Source organism: Sebastes umbrosus, chromosome 22, assembly GCF_015220745.1.
Source record: "Sebastes umbrosus isolate fSebUmb1 chromosome 22, fSebUmb1.pri, whole genome shotgun sequence".
NCBI classification, from domain to species: Eukaryota; Metazoa; Chordata; class Actinopteri; order Perciformes; family Sebastidae; genus Sebastes; species Sebastes umbrosus.
Genome location: NC_051290.1, coordinates 10,055,706 through 10,074,227, shown reverse-complemented (window position 1 = coordinate 10,074,227; position 18,522 = coordinate 10,055,706). Strand labels below are relative to the sequence as shown.

At 41.9% G+C, this 18,522-nt stretch overlaps 1 protein-coding gene across 8 annotated transcripts in view; it reads left to right on the top strand.

Moving 5' to 3' along the window:
- Positions 1 to 18,522, top strand: part of si:ch211-200p22.4 (phosphatidylinositol-binding clathrin assembly protein) — an 81,267-nt gene that overhangs the window by 21,985 nt on the left and 40,760 nt on the right. For all 8 annotated transcript variants that reach the window (XM_037758040.1, XM_037758042.1, XM_037758046.1 and 5 more), the window contains exon 2: positions 560 to 702. In XM_037758040.1, the coding sequence (XP_037613968.1) occupies positions 560 to 702 (143 nt within the window). The remainder of the gene's footprint in view (positions 1 to 559; positions 703 to 18,522) is intronic.

Sequence of the window (18,522 nt, the reverse complement as noted above, 5' to 3'; positions counted from 1 at the left end):
TTTTTTCATCCGACCAGTAATCCAAAACCAAAGATATTTAGTTTATTATCATAGAAGACTAAGAAAACCAGAAAATGTTCACACACCAGAGGCTGGATTCTGGATAGAAGAGCACTTCAGAACTTAGAAAGACTTGCACTTGTTTACTTGTGTATGTCACAACATACTGGCATCTCAGTGAGCCCTCCGAGTTGTGTAACTTGACATTCTTACGCCCGAAGGTTGAATTTTCCAGCAGGTTCAGTGAGTGAATGACACCTGAAATTCTGCTAACAGAGAATAGAAAAGAGGAGCTGGTGCAGCTGAGTGAGGAGAGGGGGAGGAGGTTAGAAAAGTTCATCAGCTAGCACCTGTCCTTCACACTTTATTCACTTAAGAATTCAGCTGGAGTGCGTGCGTTGTGTTCATCTGTCCTTGGCGCGTCTGCATTTTTTCTGTCTTTGCAAAAGTAATTTGCTGTTGCTCTCGATCACGGTTATCAAACCTTTTTAAAAGCTTTTCTTGTCGCTGCTGTTGTATAACTCTTTGTGTGTCTTTTTTTTTTTTTTATTCCTACCAGATCTGATCCACTGCACCAATGAGATGAACGTGAGCATTCCCCAGCTGGCGGACACGCTGTTTGAGCGCACGGCCAACTCCAGCTGGGTGGTGGTCTTCAAAGCCCTCATCACCACCCACCACCTCATGATGTACGGCAACGAGGTAAGAAGGCTCAAGCCCGGGCCACACGGGGAACGTCAGCAGCGCTTGGCGGCTGCGGAACATGTTGTTTTTTATTTCGGCGTCCATGTTAACAGGTTATAGAGCAGCCACACTGCCCACGTGAGCAGCGCGGCTAGGCTGTGTGTCAGCTGCGTCTCTTCTAGAGATTCGAGGTCTCGCCTATTTTTTACCGCGATATCATACCAGCAACATTACTACACTTTCACTGTCTAGATATCTGTAGAATATGTCACGGACATGAAAAAAAGTACAAATTTATTTTTAAATCAACACTTCCTGCTTTCATTTCAAAATAAAAGCCGTCAAGTATTTTTTTCTGTGAGACAGAATTCCTTTATTTGTTACCACAAGGCTTTTATTCTGAAACATATGCAGGACAGTGTTGTAGAACATGCAGTGACTTGCACGGCTCCATGAATGAATAAAGTAGGGGGTTTAAATTGTGGATTATTGCTATTATTTACAAATGAGAACACGTTTCTTAACCTTTTTCTGTCTAAAACAAATATAAACGACATTTATAATGAAATGAAATGGCCATTATGAAAGGCAAACTCTATGTAGAAAGAAAGGGCTGGCAGCAGCACGCTGCCAGTGTGGACAATCCACGCGTGAAACGCGCAGCAATTCAGCGAGGCAGCCGTCACGCACTGCTCACGCGAGCAGTCTGGCCCAAGCGTCACACGCCAACACGCATTCAAACCATCAATGGAGGCTACATCAACAAGTTATTTTATTACTCAAGTCTGTCTCGCCCACACGCTCATAAATACAAACATACATGTACATTTGGATCATTTATTCCCATCCACATCAGCATTAGGATCAATAGTGAGGGGGCATGGGCAGCTACTGAGAACGTACACATGGAGTGAATAATAGAAATAGCTGTGGAGAAATTAATTAGCTCAGTATGAGCTGGAAGCAAGATGGAGGACAAGGATAGAAGTAGATGAATAATCGAATGAATTAAAAAAACATGGTTGAAAGCTGAAAGAAAAAAACACTTTTCCTTCCATGGATTTGCAGACTTTCAAACGCAATAATTGGGAATTAAAAATCAACCAATCCCTGCTCTGTTTGGGAGAGCTTTTTGATTTTAGTAATTGTGGTTTTCTTTTATTTGCATGAAGAGGTCTGATCAAACCTCAAGTTTGCAAAATGTATATGCGACAGTGCAGCTTTTGAAAAAGAGAGAAGGGATTAATTCAGGGTTGTAGTTTTATTAATTTCTAACAAGATAGAAATAGTTTTGTTCTGCAAATAAACTATTGTAGCTTGCATTTACATTAATCCTCTAGTGTGAAGACTGTTAATAATTCAGGACTCAATCCCTTTAAAGCACAACTGATATACACTTTGATATTCATATGGACTGGTGCCATTTGGAGCTTACAATACTGGTATATTGTTTAATGTATATTTTATGAAAACAGCACTCCAAGCAGTGTGTTGCTTTGTTGTGACATACATATTTTCTTTGATCGCAACATAAAATGTATGATCCCTGGATTACTTGCAGTACTTTGAGTGATATACAGTTTGATACTATTATGTAATTTCATGTTACATTTTGCAGTACTCTTTGCAGTTTCTTTCCAATTTTAGTAACTTTTAAAATGGATCTCCCACAGGCGACCACAGGCCATCGTTGTTTGCAAGATCCAGTTTAAATCGATGTAAAATAAAAACCATAATAGCTAGAACATTCATTCTGTTTTCTGTCTTCCGCGACGTCATTACATTACGTTATGTGCGGAACAAAACTATCAAAACACCTTTGCACTCGAGCTGCTCATGAAAAATGAGCATATCTCAAAAACTAAAAAATGTGCATAGTTGAAATGTTTTGTTCATGTTTCTACGTTTAGCAATCTTCTGGATCAATATGGTTTGTGTATTTTATTAAGGCTGTCAATCAATTTAAATATTTAATCGCATGATTGTCCATCCCGATTAATCAAAATGTACCTTAAAGGGAGATTTGTCAAGTATTTAATACTCTTATCAACATGGGAGAGGACAAATATGCTGCTTTATGCAAATGCATGTATATGTCTGTTATTATAAATCAATTAACAACACAAAACAATGACAAATATTGTCCAGAAACCCTCACAGGTACTGCATTTAGCATAAAAAATATGCTCAAATCATAACATGGCAAACTGCAGCCCAACAGGCAACAACAGCTGTCAGTGTGTCAGTGTGCTGACTTGACTAGGACTTGCCCCAAACTGCATGTGATTATCATAAAGTGGGCATGTCTGTAAAGGGGAGACTCGTGGGTACCCATAGAACCCATTTTCATTCACATATCTGGATGTCAAAGGTCAAGGGACCCCTTTGAAAATGGCCATGACAGTTTTTCCTCGCCAAAATTTAGCGCAAGTTTGGACCGTTATTTAGCCTCCTTCACTTCAAGCTAGAATGACATGGTTGGTACCAGTAGATTCCTTAGCCTCACTCTAGCTTTAAAACTGAGGCCGATACAACCTCCAAAAGATCGATTGTGTTAATGTGTAAAAGAAATTAGTTCTGTTAAAACTAATTTGCGTTAACGCGTTGTTATTGTGTTAACTTTGACAGCCCTGGAAAAAACATGTAGGATTTTTGTGTTTTTTTAAATCTGACACAATTTCAATACTTTCATCAGAACCTTTTTAAATTGCGTTGTGCAGATTTTAGGGAGAAATAGAAGTAGTTCAACCTTTTGGGAAATATGTTTGTTTGCGTTCTTTCCAAGGTTTAGATGACAAGATCAATACCACTCTTAGACACCAGAGTGGTTTCGATCTTGTCATCTAACTCTGGCCAAAAATAAGCCTATAAAGCAGATTTTTCAAAATGTCAAACTATTATTTAAAAAACAAAAAGGATCATATTCTGCAGATTGTATCCATTTTTTTTTAGCATATTTGTAAAACTGAGCATGCCTGGCCCCTGTAACCAAAATGTACATTGTGTGCTAATACACATCTTGAATGCAAAGGCTAATATAATGTACCTTTGTGTACACAAGCACACACACTTTAGTCAAACACATTCAGAAACAGACACACCCTGCACCACATTCCTTTAGATTTCCATTAAAATGGGGAAGCATTGCTTCCTTATTTAGTCAAGATCAGTTGTTTCGACATTTTACGCAACGCTTCCTTTTGTTCGTTCCTTGTTTACGTTCATCTAAACTTCCTCCTTTCAGAGGAAGACTCGGTGTGAGATCTTTGTGTTTTTGTCGTATAGGAAGCAAGCTTCTAAAGTTATTGACACCCAAACAGCAGCATCGCTGATTCCACTGCTGCTAAAATAGTGTTTTAGGTGTAGAGAATTAGTACTCCAAGATTAGATGTTATGTTGGCGGGAGAGGTGCATAAGCCAAGACCTCACATGCAGTTCAGACAGACATCAGGTCATCAGATGACTCCGTGCTAAATGTTTGCTCAAGCTGTGGAAATTCCCGCAACATTTTTTGATGAAGCAAATCATAAGTAGGTCACTGCAGAGCGACAGGAAGTGGTTTAGAGGTATTCCCAAAGCGTAGGCTGATTTATCTCTGAGATGTCGCTGTCAGATTGAACCTTTTTGATGTTGATATCTCAGCTAGAGTGACTTAACAATGACTGCAACAGTATAAATGAATCCCTAATTTCTATATATATTATATCTTCCTCCCACCTGATAAGGATTGTATGATAGGGCTGCGAATGGTGATTATTTAATTATCAATTGATCTTCGGATTATTTTCAAAAATTGCAATATATCGCCTTGCTTACAGTACCGCGATATATCGTGATATATTGAATCGTAACCCCTGTATTGTGATACGTATCGTATCGCCAGGTTCTTGCCAATACACAGCCCTAGTTCATTCCATTGTGAAGTGATGATATTAAAGTAATAAACAGCATCCTTTTATCCTTTGCCAATTAGAACAGAAGCAATATTAATACTTGTTATTACCTTTCTTCACAATGCCCTGCAGCAAGTAAATAAGTCAAGCTGTGGATATGAAATGGTGCTGCATAATAATCTTGTTCCTTGAATTAATAACAATGAATTAGTAAGTTATTATTAAAGCCTTAGAGTTGCTAATAATTCAGGTTCAGGGGACATGTAAAATGCAGTGTTATGTTGCTCTTTAGTGGAAACTACTGCTATAATGTACAGTCATTTAAAAGCCCTTATTCAAACACACCTGCAGTACAATCGCAGCGCTGCATTTGTGCTGTGGTGAGGCGCCCGGCTGTAGTGGAGCAGAGTGTGTGTACTCATCAGCCTGCATTCATCAGGGCTGTCAGGGCGGCGGTGCTGACTGAGGCTCGGCGGCCAGGTGTCCCTGCTCCCTCATGGCCGTCCCATCCATTACGGTCAGAGCTGAGAGAAATCTGGCCGTAAAATTAGAAACCACGGACCCACAGAATTGGGGTCAATAGACTGTACATTCCTTTTCAGATCAACACGCTGACTCGTTCCAGCTTGGCCGGCACTCTGGAAATGGCCTTGTGCGAAGTCCGATGAATGCTCTAATAGTAAAACACGTTTACCTTAAATGAAACCTGACTGCTCTCTGGAGGATTTTTTATGTGAAAATAAATTGTCACATAATTTGATTTTAAGGATTATGATGTATATAAGCGTTCACGTATAGCCGGCTCCGTCACTTTACATATTAGGTATCGGCCAACTTCTGATGTGATGAAGGCTTCACCCTGAAATGATATTTTCTCAGGTCACCCTGCCTTAAAGAGCCGCTAAGCCTGAAATAATTTCATTTGGTGTCAGTCCCAGTGTTTTAGTCTCCCCAGGACGGTCTTCCTAATTCTGAATGAAGGAAAAGCAGTACAGAAGAAAAGGAAGAAGAAGGGAATTAAATGATGAGATATAAAAGAAAATAGGAGGTAGGGAAGTAAATGAGGGGCCAGAAAATGAAAGAAGGAGGTAGAGAAGGGAATAAGGAAGTAGGGAAGGAGAGATGTTAAAGGCAAGGAAGAAAGTAGGAGAAAGGAAAGGATGAAGTAGGGAAGGGAAGGAGTTACAGAAGGAGAGGAAGAGGAAGAAAGTAGGAGATAGGGAAGGACAGGATGAAGTAGCGAAGGGAAGGAGTTACAGAAGGAGAGGAAGGAAGTTCCTTCCGTTCCTTCCGTTCCTTCTGTAACTCCTTTCTTTCTCTACCTCCTACATTCATCATACATCATTCATCATACATCATTCATTCATACATCATTCATCATCAAATTAAATGATGAAATGATGATGTATAGGAGGAAAGAAGTTATAGAAGGAAATAAAGAAGAGAATGAGGTAGAGAAAGAAAGGAGTTACAGAAAGACAGGAAGAGGAAGAAAGTACGAAGTAAGGAAGGGAGGAGGAAATACGTTATAGAAGGAAAGGAAGAGGAAGCGAAAGAAGGAGGAAGGGAAACAGAATAGGGGGCAGAGAAGGAAAGGGAGAAGGATGGAAAAGAGGAGCTAGAGAAGCGAAGAAGGAGGGAAAGAAGGAGTAAGAAAAGGAAAGAGTCTGTGATCAACAGATGAATGTGAATCAACAGTCTGTAATATCTGAGCAGATTTAAATTTATTGTAAGTTGTTCTTGATGTCAGCAAAATGCAGCCGTTGTAAACGCAGCCTGTTTTATTCTGCTGTCCCCGGTAATATATGCAGCCCGTGCTTTCAGATCCAATGTGGGAATTTACCATTCACAGCAAATAGGAGCAAATTAAGTTTCAATATCTCCTCTTTGCTTCAGCTGCCATATTTGTCAACGGGCGTGGGATCGTGATTAGAGTAATAGTGCATTTTATGTATGTGCGAAGGCATAGTCGACAGGCCGGTATTAATACTCAATTCAGTTCTTCACCTCCAGTTTTTTCCTCCCTGCCAAGAAGCGATCCTGGCTCGCTCCCCGGTGACACTCTGAATCTTATGAGCCATCAAGAGGCCGTCAATATCTTTGATCACCGTCTCACTGGTGTGCTGCTACGAAGCTACTTTAAGAGCATTGTTTCTACTCCTGGGTGATCATGACTGGGATTTTACAGATTAACAAATGCATAAAGGAAGAAGAGTACAGAAGAAAAAGGCGGATGAAGGGAATGAGAGGAGGAGATATCGAAATAAAATAGGAGGTAGGGAAGTATATGAGGTGGTAAAAAAGGAAAGGTGAAGGAAAAGAAGGAGGTAGAGAAGGAAAGAATGTAGGAAGTAGGCAAGGATTGACAGAAGGAGAGGAAGAATGTAGGAGGTAAGGAAGGAAAGAATGAGGTAGAACAGAAAAGAAGGGAGTAGGGAAGGAAAGGATTTACAGAAGGACAGGAAGAAAGTAGGAAGTACGGAAGGAAAGGATGATGTATAGGAGGAAAGAAGTTGTAGAAGGAGAGGAAGAAAGGGATGAGGTAGAGAAGGAAGTAGGGAAGGAAAGGAGAGGAAAAAAGTAGGAGGCAGGGAAGGAAAACAGGAAGTAGGGAAGGAAAGGAGTTACAGAAGGAGAGGAAGAAAGTTGGAGGAAGGGCAGAAAAGGATGAGGTAGAGAAGGATAGAAGGAAGTAGGGAAGGAAAGGAGTTACAGAAGGAGAGGAAGAGACAGAATATAGGAGGTAGGGAAGGAAAGGATGAGGTAGAGAAGGAAGTAGGGAAGGAAAGGAGAGGAAGAAAGGAGGCAGGGAAGGAAAACAGGAAGAATGGAAGAAAAGGAGTTACAGAAGGAGAGGATGAAAGTAGGAGGAAGGGAAGGAAAGGATGAGGTAGAGAAGGATAGAAGGAAGTAGGGAAGGACAGGAGTTACAGAAGAAGAGGAAGAAAGTAGGACGTTTAGAAGGAAAGGATGATATATAGGAGGAAAGAAGTACTAGAAGGAATGAGTGAGGAAGAGAAAGAAAGTAGGAGGAAGGGAAGGAAAAGTTAGAGGAGGTAAGGAGGCAGTTAAGGAAAGGAGGAGGTATAGGAAGAAATAAGTAACAGGGTGAACTACAGCTCCTTGTCTAGCCGTTGTCTCAGTTGTTCTCATGTGTCAGCGTGTGCGTCGGCTTCCAGGCCTTTGTGTGATCGGCCAATATGTACCAAAAACAATCCCGCAGGAAATTCCAAACAATGACTGGGAGAGCTGTTTTCCAGCCCGTCGCCTCTAGCCTCACCAGACTCCCATCCGTCCCCTCTAGGGAGCTCCATCCCTGGACAGGGAGCTCAGACTGCTGGGCCTCTCTCCTGGGAGCGTGGATGCTTCCAGATCTGAACAAGGTCATAGGAGGAAAGAAAGGACTCAATGATGCCGGATAAAAATGAAGAAGGTTAATTTGTTTGCAGAATTACGAGAACGGGGTGAAGATGTAGCGAATGATTGTAGAAGAAACGAGTGTTCGGAGAAATGGGGTCATATGGAAGTCAAAGTTATTTTAAAATCGATTTTGAGAGGCTAAAAGCACTTTTTCAAATGGTTATTCGACACATAATCCACCTGAATTTCTTTTCTTTCCCAGCATTTCTTGCAACTGATTCTCCCATACTGATTGAGTTATTTTCACTGTAATGAGATAGTTTTGTGGTAATGCTTTATCTGGTTTGGTTTCCAATAAACTCTTATTACTGCACAACAGCTATAAAACAAAATCCTAAAATAAAACAAGATGTCAATTATATTAATAAGGCATGATTATTCTAAAACTATCATCTCAAGGAACTTTATTAAATATTACATAAAATCACATTACTCAGTGAGCACGTAAACTATCAATAACTTGTGAACAAAAGGAATTCATGCACATGGGTCTTATGTATCTAGGGAGGATTAATATAGCATTTTACTGGGGTACACATTGGGGCTGCACGATTAAGGCCAAAATGATAATCCTAATTATTTTTTATCAATATTGAGATCATGATTATTCATAAATTTAAGGGACAAGTTAGTTTTATTGCAAATTTACAATTATGTAAACAGAGCACTGCTTTCACTTCCAACCGTCAACAATTCTAAATGTTATTCTTATGTCATCTATAGTGGTTATTTGCATAAAAACACAATTCAAATGATTAGGAAATAAAATAAATGTAATTATTTGCTTTGATTAAAAAAATAAATAAAAAATCTTGGCATTAATAGTCCTAATTATATATTATACGCTGCTCAGAGCTAGTGTTGGGATGTTAAACGGGTCATAATTCCCTCTCTATTATCTATTTTATATTGCTCTGAAAACATCTCCTTCAAACAACTGGATTTATTCACGTCCAGTCCAGTATCGCCCAATACGCATTTTTACTGAGTAGAGCTTGAACACATCATAATGTGCTCCGTGCTGTCGACAGACTGGGTTTAGGGTTAAACCAGGGGAAATGGTCTGAGACACAGTCTGTAGCCAGAAATTAGCAGGGTCAGGTGCTCCATGCTGTCATCTCTCTCTCTCTCTCTTGTTCTCTCTAGCGAACTACGGTAAACATTTGATTTGATTTGCTTAATGGAGTGAAACTATTGCCGTATTAACTGGGTTAGCTGTGCCGCGACCGCCAGAATAAAGCAACGTTTCGTGATTATTTATTGATGCCTGATGTAGGTGAATGAACTCAATGTGTGTCTCTTCAGCACAACCAGTCTGGTCTCTGAAATTGATGTTCACCGTACGGCTATTAGAAGATTATTCTGTTATTTAGTTCTGAAGTTGAAGATTGTTTCTTACAGTTGATCTTATTTATCCTAATGCCTAAGATTAAAAAGCAGTTTTGACAAATCAAGCTGTGTTTTTACTTTCTTTTATTCTAAAGACTTATTTATTCCAAAGAATAAATGCTTTTGCCAATTGAACACAGCAGAAAATCGACCCCCTGCAACTCCGACCTGTCAGCCTTAAACATAGTTATTTATTTTTAATGATGAATAGCCTTTTTAATAGCCCTCGTAGTTTTCCCTCAGCGACTTCGAGGAATGTCACAGCACAAAGATTTGCCAGACCACGAGGTACAGTATAACACTGCTGTGAACTGTTTGTTTTCAAGGACGTCAAGTCCTCAGAAATACTACCCATCATGCTTTTTTTCTTCGGGACAGGATAGTTGTAAGCGTCAGCGGGGAAAATTACAGTCTGATTGATTCCACCTAAGTGCATCGGGAATCTGGACGGAGAGCTGCGAGTCCGTACATCAAAACTGAATGCAGGCATAGGATGGCGTACGTTTGAAAAAGGGAGGGTGAAGGAAGGAGAGAGAGAGTAGACGGAGTGTGAGAGTCATTAAGGACATGAGAGGAGACGGGGACGGTCTGGCGAGGACACTGGTGAAAGTGCTGATGGCAGCAGGACGCTGCTTTCCTTTTCTGTGTGTGTGAGATAGATAGAGAGGGAGGGTACAGTAAGGTGTGTGTGTGAGACAACAAAGTGTGTTTTTACGGCAGTGTGAGTCGCCACCGCCACCAGTGTCCCAGATAGCGGACGGCCCATTTGTTTCAGTGACGTCAGCGGCGGAGCACTCTGATCACTACGCTCTCCTCCGGGAAAGCGAGGACACGGACAGAGGCAGAGATTTTAGCCAAGATAGGGTGTGTGAGATTTTATGAAAGACAAGAGAAGGAGGGAAGAGGAAAGGAACAAGGGAGAATTAAAAGGCAGAAAGAGAAAAGCGGGTGTAGAGATCTGCTGACTCAAGCACTGTGTCAAAGGGAGCTGGGACAGGGAGGATGTTATTTGTGTTTGAGGTCACCCTGACTCTAATAGGGGTCACTTGTGATAATCTGAAGAGCTTGAATGCACACCAAGTCATCACACGCGTGCTTCCTATCAGCTGCTGGTGTGGCGACCATAAATATGATTAGTGTAGAGGCAGATTGCAGTGCGTGAACAGTGTGTGTGTGTGTGAGTCAAACATCCTATCTCTAAAAAGTAAAAACTCCAGGGTGACCCACGACGAGCTGACACACTTCCTTATGCTCCTTCAGGCAGATAAACAAGTTTTCCCAGCTCAAGTAAATTGGCTGCATCTGTGTGATCAATAGATGAAAGTAATGTGTGTGTGTGTGTGTGTGGCTGTCCTACCGGGCTCAGCAGACTCAGCCAGCCAGAAACTTGCAGGGTAAAACTAGCTCAATAGAGATTCTCCCAGTCAGGGATCTGTTTTTTTTTGTCACTTTTTTACTTGGTTTTTGGCAGTAGGCATCTATGTTTTTGGCCGTAAGCATCAAGGTTTTTGGCAGTAGGCATCTAGGTTTTTGACCGTCGCCATCTGTATATAAGAAGTGGCCGTACGTCACCCATTGGTTTGTGGACTGCCGTTTTCAAGCCAATCTTGGTTTTTGGCCTTCGCCGTCTTGGATTTTGGCCGTAGGCCTATAGGTTTTTAGCCGTAGTCATCTAGGTTTTTGACCGACGCAATCTGTATATAAGAAGTGGCATATGTCACCCATTGGTTTGTGGACTGCGGTTTTGAAGTATTGAGTTCTGCATTTTGACCATCGCCATCTTTGTTTACAAGGTAGCCCCGCCCTAAAGCATCCCCTGCTTTATGGTCTATTTGACTCTAAATGAGACCATAATTTACTAAATGAACATCATGCTGTATTGAAGAAGACTTGAAACTAGCGATTGAGACCATAAACTCATGTTTACAATGTTTACTGAGGTAATAAATCAAGTGAGAAGTAGGGTCATTTTCTCATAGACTTCTATACAATCAGACTTCTTTTTGCAACCAGAGGAGTCGCCCCCTGCTGGCTATTAGAAAGAATGCAAGTTTAAGGCACTTCTTTGTGGGCTTCACTTTTCAGACCAGGAGGTTGGATCTTTACTTAGCAATCGTTCACACGTCGGGCAAAGTAGCTTACTACCAACAGTAGTAACCAAGCGTTACTTCCAAGGATAAGGAGCACATTATTAACTGCATTAGTTTGTGGGGGTTGCAGACCTCGTTTGCCAGATACATCAGTGAACTCGGAGCTTTCAGAAACTTTCCACTTACAAGGTCATGAATACCACATGAGGGGGGCTTTCATATGGACTCATCTCGTGAACACGGTAAACACAACCCCATTTAAAAGCACCATTTATTTACAGCTGTCTAGAACTCAATGGTTGGCAGGTAACTAAGGGGGGGGCGTGACTTAGCAAACAATCAGTTGACACTTTTTTGTGCCGTGCTTTGTAAATAAAACTTAAATGAATCCAGCGAGACAGAGACTGTTATCTAATTCAGGTTTGTAGTGAAGCCAAGTGTGGTCACATCTTCTATTAAACCCACAACATGTCCTCATACCTTGTTGTATGGTTGTGGAAAAACGGTGTCAAAGACAGTGTTTAGAGATCAAACTGTATAGCGCAGCTCCTAATGTTCCATGAAATGGAGAAAGCCCACCTCCCCACCCCTGAAAGCGTCCGGTCATGCAGGGCAACAAACTGAATCATGCCTCTCTTTTGTTTTCTTTTTTTTGGGCTGTTGTGAGGTAATCTTGTTTTTACAGCATCTCTGCTCATGTTTGCTCAGCAGTTGCACACTTCATCTAAAAGGGTATTCTGCCTGTGAAGAGTCGTTTTACTCCTTCCACTAGACTCTCTTCAAGTGCCAGGTTTAATTAGTAGTACTGTAATTAGCTCTGCTGCTGCCACCCCTCCATACAATTGCACTTAAAACACTACAATTAGCTGTCTCACTGCATTTGACCTCCAGTTAAAAAATGATCTAGTAATATAAAAGTAATTGTTTTCAAGACTATAAACATGTCTCCCCAAGTTTTATATTTATGAATAAATCAAATTAAATAAAAAAAACCCGGCACATTATTGTACTCTAATGTACTGTATGTTTACCAGATGTTCCAGTGGCTAATGGCTTTCTATCAGATCAAACACCTGAGCATTATGGCACACCCATATGTACATAAGGTGACATTTATTATGTAGGAATGCATGGGATTGTTCCTCCATGGCTCATTTTTGACTTGCAGGTGTTACCAATTGCGAGCTTTAGGTCTTCTTCTTCTGTGTGCACGACGTAAAACCATCATGAGGCACGTGTGTAATTTTGAGCACCCAAATTCGGCCTGATCTATGCAGGTCACCGGTTATGGGCGATCGGCCGGCCGGTATCGACCGGCTGCCGATCGATCGGTGCATCTCTCCACACAACCTGACTCTTTGCACTTCATGTTTCTGTCAATAGTGTACAAGTCAGGAGAGAACTGTACTCTTACCCAGTTTGTTGTGCGTGCATTAGCGTTTCAAACGATGACTCATGTTGCTTAGCTGCATCATTGACCTCGCAGACACACTCATCCACCAGCAAGACACAACCGCTCCCATGAAAGCTGCAGCCCACACACTATCAGCCCTGTCACCTTGTAGGCACGGATTCACACACACACACACACACACACACACACACACACACACACACACACGTTTAAACATAGACTTCTCTTTAATCCTATCACTCTCAGCACCCACCCAGCTTCCCTTTGACTCTGTTTCTTTCACACTTAGATTGAATTCAGAGGCTAAATGGTTGATTGCGTAAGAGAGGAGGAGAGCTACTACGTAGGAGAAAGGAGGAGGACGAGGAGGAGGAGGAGGAGGAGGAGGAGGATGAGATGAAGGGGGAGAATCCCAGGCAGTTTGGGTAGCGTGTGTGTGCGCACATGTATCTGTCCACACGTCTGTTTCCTTGTGTGCGTTTCTCTGCTTGCATAAGAGCTGCTTTCATTCAACGCAGCCCGATCACGACTCATTCTTCTCGTGTGAGTCATCACCTTTTCAGCGGAGCTCGGTCTGCACTCAGTTCTGTCGTGTAAAGTAAAGTCGAGCACAGCAGCCAAAAACCAATTCCCACGAGGGCTCCCTGACCCCCCTCGTCTGTATTCCCCGTAAACAGCAGTTACGATATGATGTGACTTTAAAAAAAAAGAGATATTTTGAGCTCTCTTTTTGAGCAGAAGACCCAGGTGGCCTCCTCCCTGCTGGCTCTGCTGTGTACACGTTGGCAGGTCCAAAGAGGGCAGAGCGGGGAACTGTTTCAACTTCCCAGATATCATGTAATGTGACGTCAGTAAGCTGCACGCAGCGCACTCATGTTTACCAACCAGGCTGGTCTGTGATTTTTTTCTTATTTTTTATTTTTATACCAAAGGGAGGAGAGATGAAAAAGATCTGAAAGTCGGGGAAAAACAGCTTTTTCTGGGCAGATTACGCACTTCTGTTTCAGCCTTGAGTTACCGTTCATTACTTCCTTTGGGTAGAAAAATAAGAAAAGTTAAGGATTATGTTTAGATAAAAAGGGGTAGCTTTAATCTAATATGTAAAGGGGTCAGTATGCTTCATCTAAAGTGCTTGTGAGATGGGTTAAAGGGCGGGTTCATCATTATTTTCCAAAGCCCTTATAAAACTTTTCCCCATGTGACCTGACCTAGGTTTCTACAATATGATGCTGCTACATACACAGTATATATACATCCTTATGGTCAGTGTATTACCGATACATACAGTAACTTAGATGGCGGAGAAGTTTGGAGAAGCAGACAGGAGTACCGGCACAGAAGCTAAGCAACGTACTGCTGTGGACGCCACGTTAGTTCGTATCAGAAATTCGCACAATAACGCAAACAAACTAACTGATCGAGGCAGCGGTAGATTGTTGTGCAAGGTAAAATTACTGTTTTTGTGAATGGAGTCTGGTGGCTTTGAAGACAGCGATATAACTGCTTCAGTTCCCCGTCAGAAAATATAATAAAAAATAGCCCCAGACCAAAAGTAAATGGACAAGGATGCCCACATTCTGTTGGTCATATAGTGTATCTTAACCCTATGTGATTAAGAAGAAAGAAGTAGAATCAGTCACAGTGTAAAAGTCACTCACGTCAGGGTTTTAATAAGTCATTTTAAACATTATTTTTTGCCACGGGGGGGATCTAATTAGATCTTCATCTCAGACACAATTTGTTGTCCAAATGCTACAACCGTCTACAGAGCTCCAGCCCTGGCTTCTCCTCACCATAACATGACTACACGATTCAAAAAAAGAAAAAGAGAAAACCACTTCAGGTCAGTGCTGAGGCCGTGGTGTTCGGTTACTAGGGAAACCACCAACTTGTGCACTTTTGAGAGAAAGACGTGGAAGGAGAAGAGGTGGAGAGAGAGAGAGAGAAAGAGAGGGTATGCTGGTAGCTCTATGTATAGCTATGTTGAGGTTGAAGAGAAGCAGGGAGTAGCCAGGATCTACATGCATCAATAATACATGAGGTTGTTCTCCGATATGCTAACATGAATTATTTGACAAGCCGACCTGCTTCTCCGTCTCCCTCCCATCTCTATCTCTTGACACTCTCCTCTCTATTCTTGCACCTTTTTCTCAAAATCTGAATCTCCTCTCTCTGAACAGCATCTTTTTCTTGGAACCGTCTTCCCCGAATAATCTGGGGCTCAGCGGATTTTCCGAGTCTCCCTCTGTGCCGAGTGTCTGCCCCTTTTATAGATTTTTCTCCCTTTTTAACTATATCCATGCGTTTTGTGTGGGTTCTCTCTGCCTCCGCCTTTGTATCTGAGGCAGAGGGAGAGACGCAGGCTCTCGTCAGATGGACTTTTGATGAGGAGGAGAGCAGTCGGCACACAAGATGAGACGGAGAAAGAAGAGCTTATGAAGTTCTCTCGCTATCTCTCTCCCTCTTTTCCCTTCTCTTTATCCGTGACCATCTTGTCTAAGTTTCTCTGTCTTAACCTGGGTTCAATTTCTACTCAGGCAGAATGCGAAAGTCATCACGTTCTCAATCTGTAAAGCCTAATTTCTTTCTCTGAACTTCGAAGTGAAGATGTGTCAAAACAGCATCTGTAAAACTGAGTTGCTCCACAAGGTTCTATGGGTGCCCACAAGTCTCCCCTTTTATAGAAAAAAAATTTGATCTCAAATTAATCTTCAGGTTCTCAGCTTTCAGATGATGTACACCACTTCTATGTGACATCTTTTGTTGACCTGCTATCTCCCCCTAAAGACCCCCCTGTACCACCCTAAAAAATACAATTGTGGGTCTCAGAGGGTTAAACTGGTGCACAAGGCCAAATTGAGTGACTACACGTTGCTACTTTTCCTCCCCTCGGGCATCTTCTGGTCTGATTCCGTCGGGTTTCGTTTTCCCCAGAAGTTGATTCTGGGTTTTTTTTCCCCCCGACATCCCCCGCGCTCCTTTTCTTGCCGCAACCTAACGCACTACCCACATTCAAAAAAGAATTGGTGTTAATGCAGCCTTAAGCGTGATTAGGCTTGCCGCATCCGCACGGCCAAAGTGACGCCACACCATCAATCACAACCCTTCCCGGGGGGTTCCGTGCGGCAGGCTTTCGCCCGTCCGTGCATATCAGAATCTTTCTAACCACACAGACCCGAATAGGCGGAGAAAATGGAGAATTTTGAGGAGCTTTGACAATGTCTGAAAAACCCGCACGGAGTATAAAAGATCCAAACGTTTCCTCGTCAAGATTCCATGTCGCATCCTTGCGGAAAGTAATCTTTACTTTCACCTTTACCACAACTACTGCATGCACCCCCAAATCCGTACCTCAACCTTAACTTAGCTGTAACTCTGAAATGTCTTACTCTGAACCCTAAAATCAATGGTTGCCTTTTTGGAGCTAAATGTTTCTCCACAGATGGGAGCTGAGTCCCCACATGTGACAGCTAAACAAAGTTTTGTCCTCACAGTGTGAGCAAACACACAAGAAAAAGGACAAGAACAAAATCAAATCCTTTATGCTTTTTTAAACAGTCCCAGAGCCCTTGGAAACGTGTCAGTGCAGCTGAATCCAACACACAGGCCCGCAAGCATATTTGTGCTCACAAACGCACACACACACATTCTCAGATGCTCCAACCAGCCAGCGAGGGCTGGTTCACTGCCAGATCGGGAATTGGCAAACTGGCAAATCTCAGATCATTTTAAGTCGGTTGGACAGAGACGGCCTTAACGTTAAGATGCTTTTGGGACGCCTGAGGCCCGACTTCCCGAAACTATGGATGGCGGCCAAGAGTTATTCCACTGAACTGCACACGAGGGACACAATGCAAGTCCGGGTCTAGTCTTAGGAGACAGAGTCGGAGTTAATCTCAAGTTTAGAGTCCAGAGTTCAAGTCAGGTCTCAAGCCTCCTCGACGGTTTCACTTGGCAGCAATATTTCTGGGAAAAATTTCACTGCAAATGAATTCTATTCTCTTCAGTAATAGATGAGCATATATAGGAAAAATAATTATACTTTTCAGTTGTAAAATCTTTTTATTGCATTTTTTTTTTGCACCTGCAGATAAATATAGAAACCATCAAGAAAATATAATTACTGAAAAAGTTTCAAGACTGAGAGGCCAAAAGTCTTAGCTGGAGTGTCAATGGAAGTAATTGGTAGCAGATGGAGAATTCCATTCTGTTCTACTTTTAGATTTAAGCTAATGTTATGTTTTGCTCATACGATCACATGAACCCGCTATAAAATCTGATTTAGTAATAAGCATAATTGTAATAAATAAACACTACAACTACAGTTCGGTAAGTTTAAAGAGGACCTACTATACTTTTGTGCTCTTTCCCCTTTCCTTTAGTGTGTTGTGTAGTTTTTTGTTGATGTAAAAGGTCTGCAAACTTATGAAGTCCACGCCAAAGGAAGTTCCTCTCCCCCACAGAAACACTGCTCCTGATCTGCTTGAAACGCCTTGCTTGAAGTCCCGCCTTTTCTTCCATAATGTGGTGATGTCACTAAGTAACACACACCTGCGTAACGACATGTTTGACACGCCCTCAAACAAAGCTAGTTAGAGCAGAGCTGGTGCAGAGTCCAAATAGTTTGGTGATTGCAACACAGCAGGTATGAGAAAAATAAAATGTTTTTTGAACATTAAAGCATGTAAACATGTTTTAGGTCGAGGGTTAGTGACAAGTTGCAAATCATGTTTAAAGTCTTTGCAATGCAAGTCCCTAATGCTGACTCAAATAACAAGAAGAAGATGAGCTACCAGCACCTGTTCAGGGACCGTAGTCCACCCAAAGGTCTGACTATGTTCTGAATCTCCAGCTCCAGCCAGAAAACAATCTGGGCTAGAGAAAGTGAATAAGTAAAGCTCTCTTCATCATTAATATCTAAACACTGAGGTTCTCTCACGCAAGGCAGAAAACTCTCAAAAGAGGAGGTAAAGAAGCTGTAAGAGCTGCTCGGTAGCCAACAGTAAAAAAATAACAGACTTTGCACTGGTCGACTCCAAGGTCTGAGAGTATGAGGATGTGTAAATATCAAGTCAGGTGGTGTTGGAAAAAGAGCAGACACACTGAGCAAACCTTCCCTGGAAAATGGGAAGTGAAGAGCTTCCAGCGCCTGCTTAGTGACATCAGATCTGTCAAAACGAACAAGTGAATAGTGTTGAGTTGTTGAAGGAAAGTAAGAGACGGGTCGAGTTTCTGTTAGCGATGGAAAAATGTTCAAATAGAAACAGAGATGTCAAAATGTCTGTAAACGACAGCGATGACACGATTCATCACTTTCTGGAGACTTTAGATGTGATCTCGTTAACATTTTCACGGGATTATTACATCATCATTTATTATGTTTTGCTGCCAATCTTCTGCGTCCTCCCAAAGGTTAATGAATTTTTTTTCTGACCGCTTCCTCTTGCCATTTGTCCTCCCTCGCCAGTTCGGTGTGCGCCACTCAAAAGGACTCCTAAGAAATGACTGAGGGGAAAAAAAACACAGCAGGAGAAAAGTAAATTTTTAAACATGGACGGCCTGGCCTGAGGTGATGCAAGCGGCTGAGGTTGAGCCGTCTTAAGCTGCAGGAGGAAGACGGGTTAAATTTTCC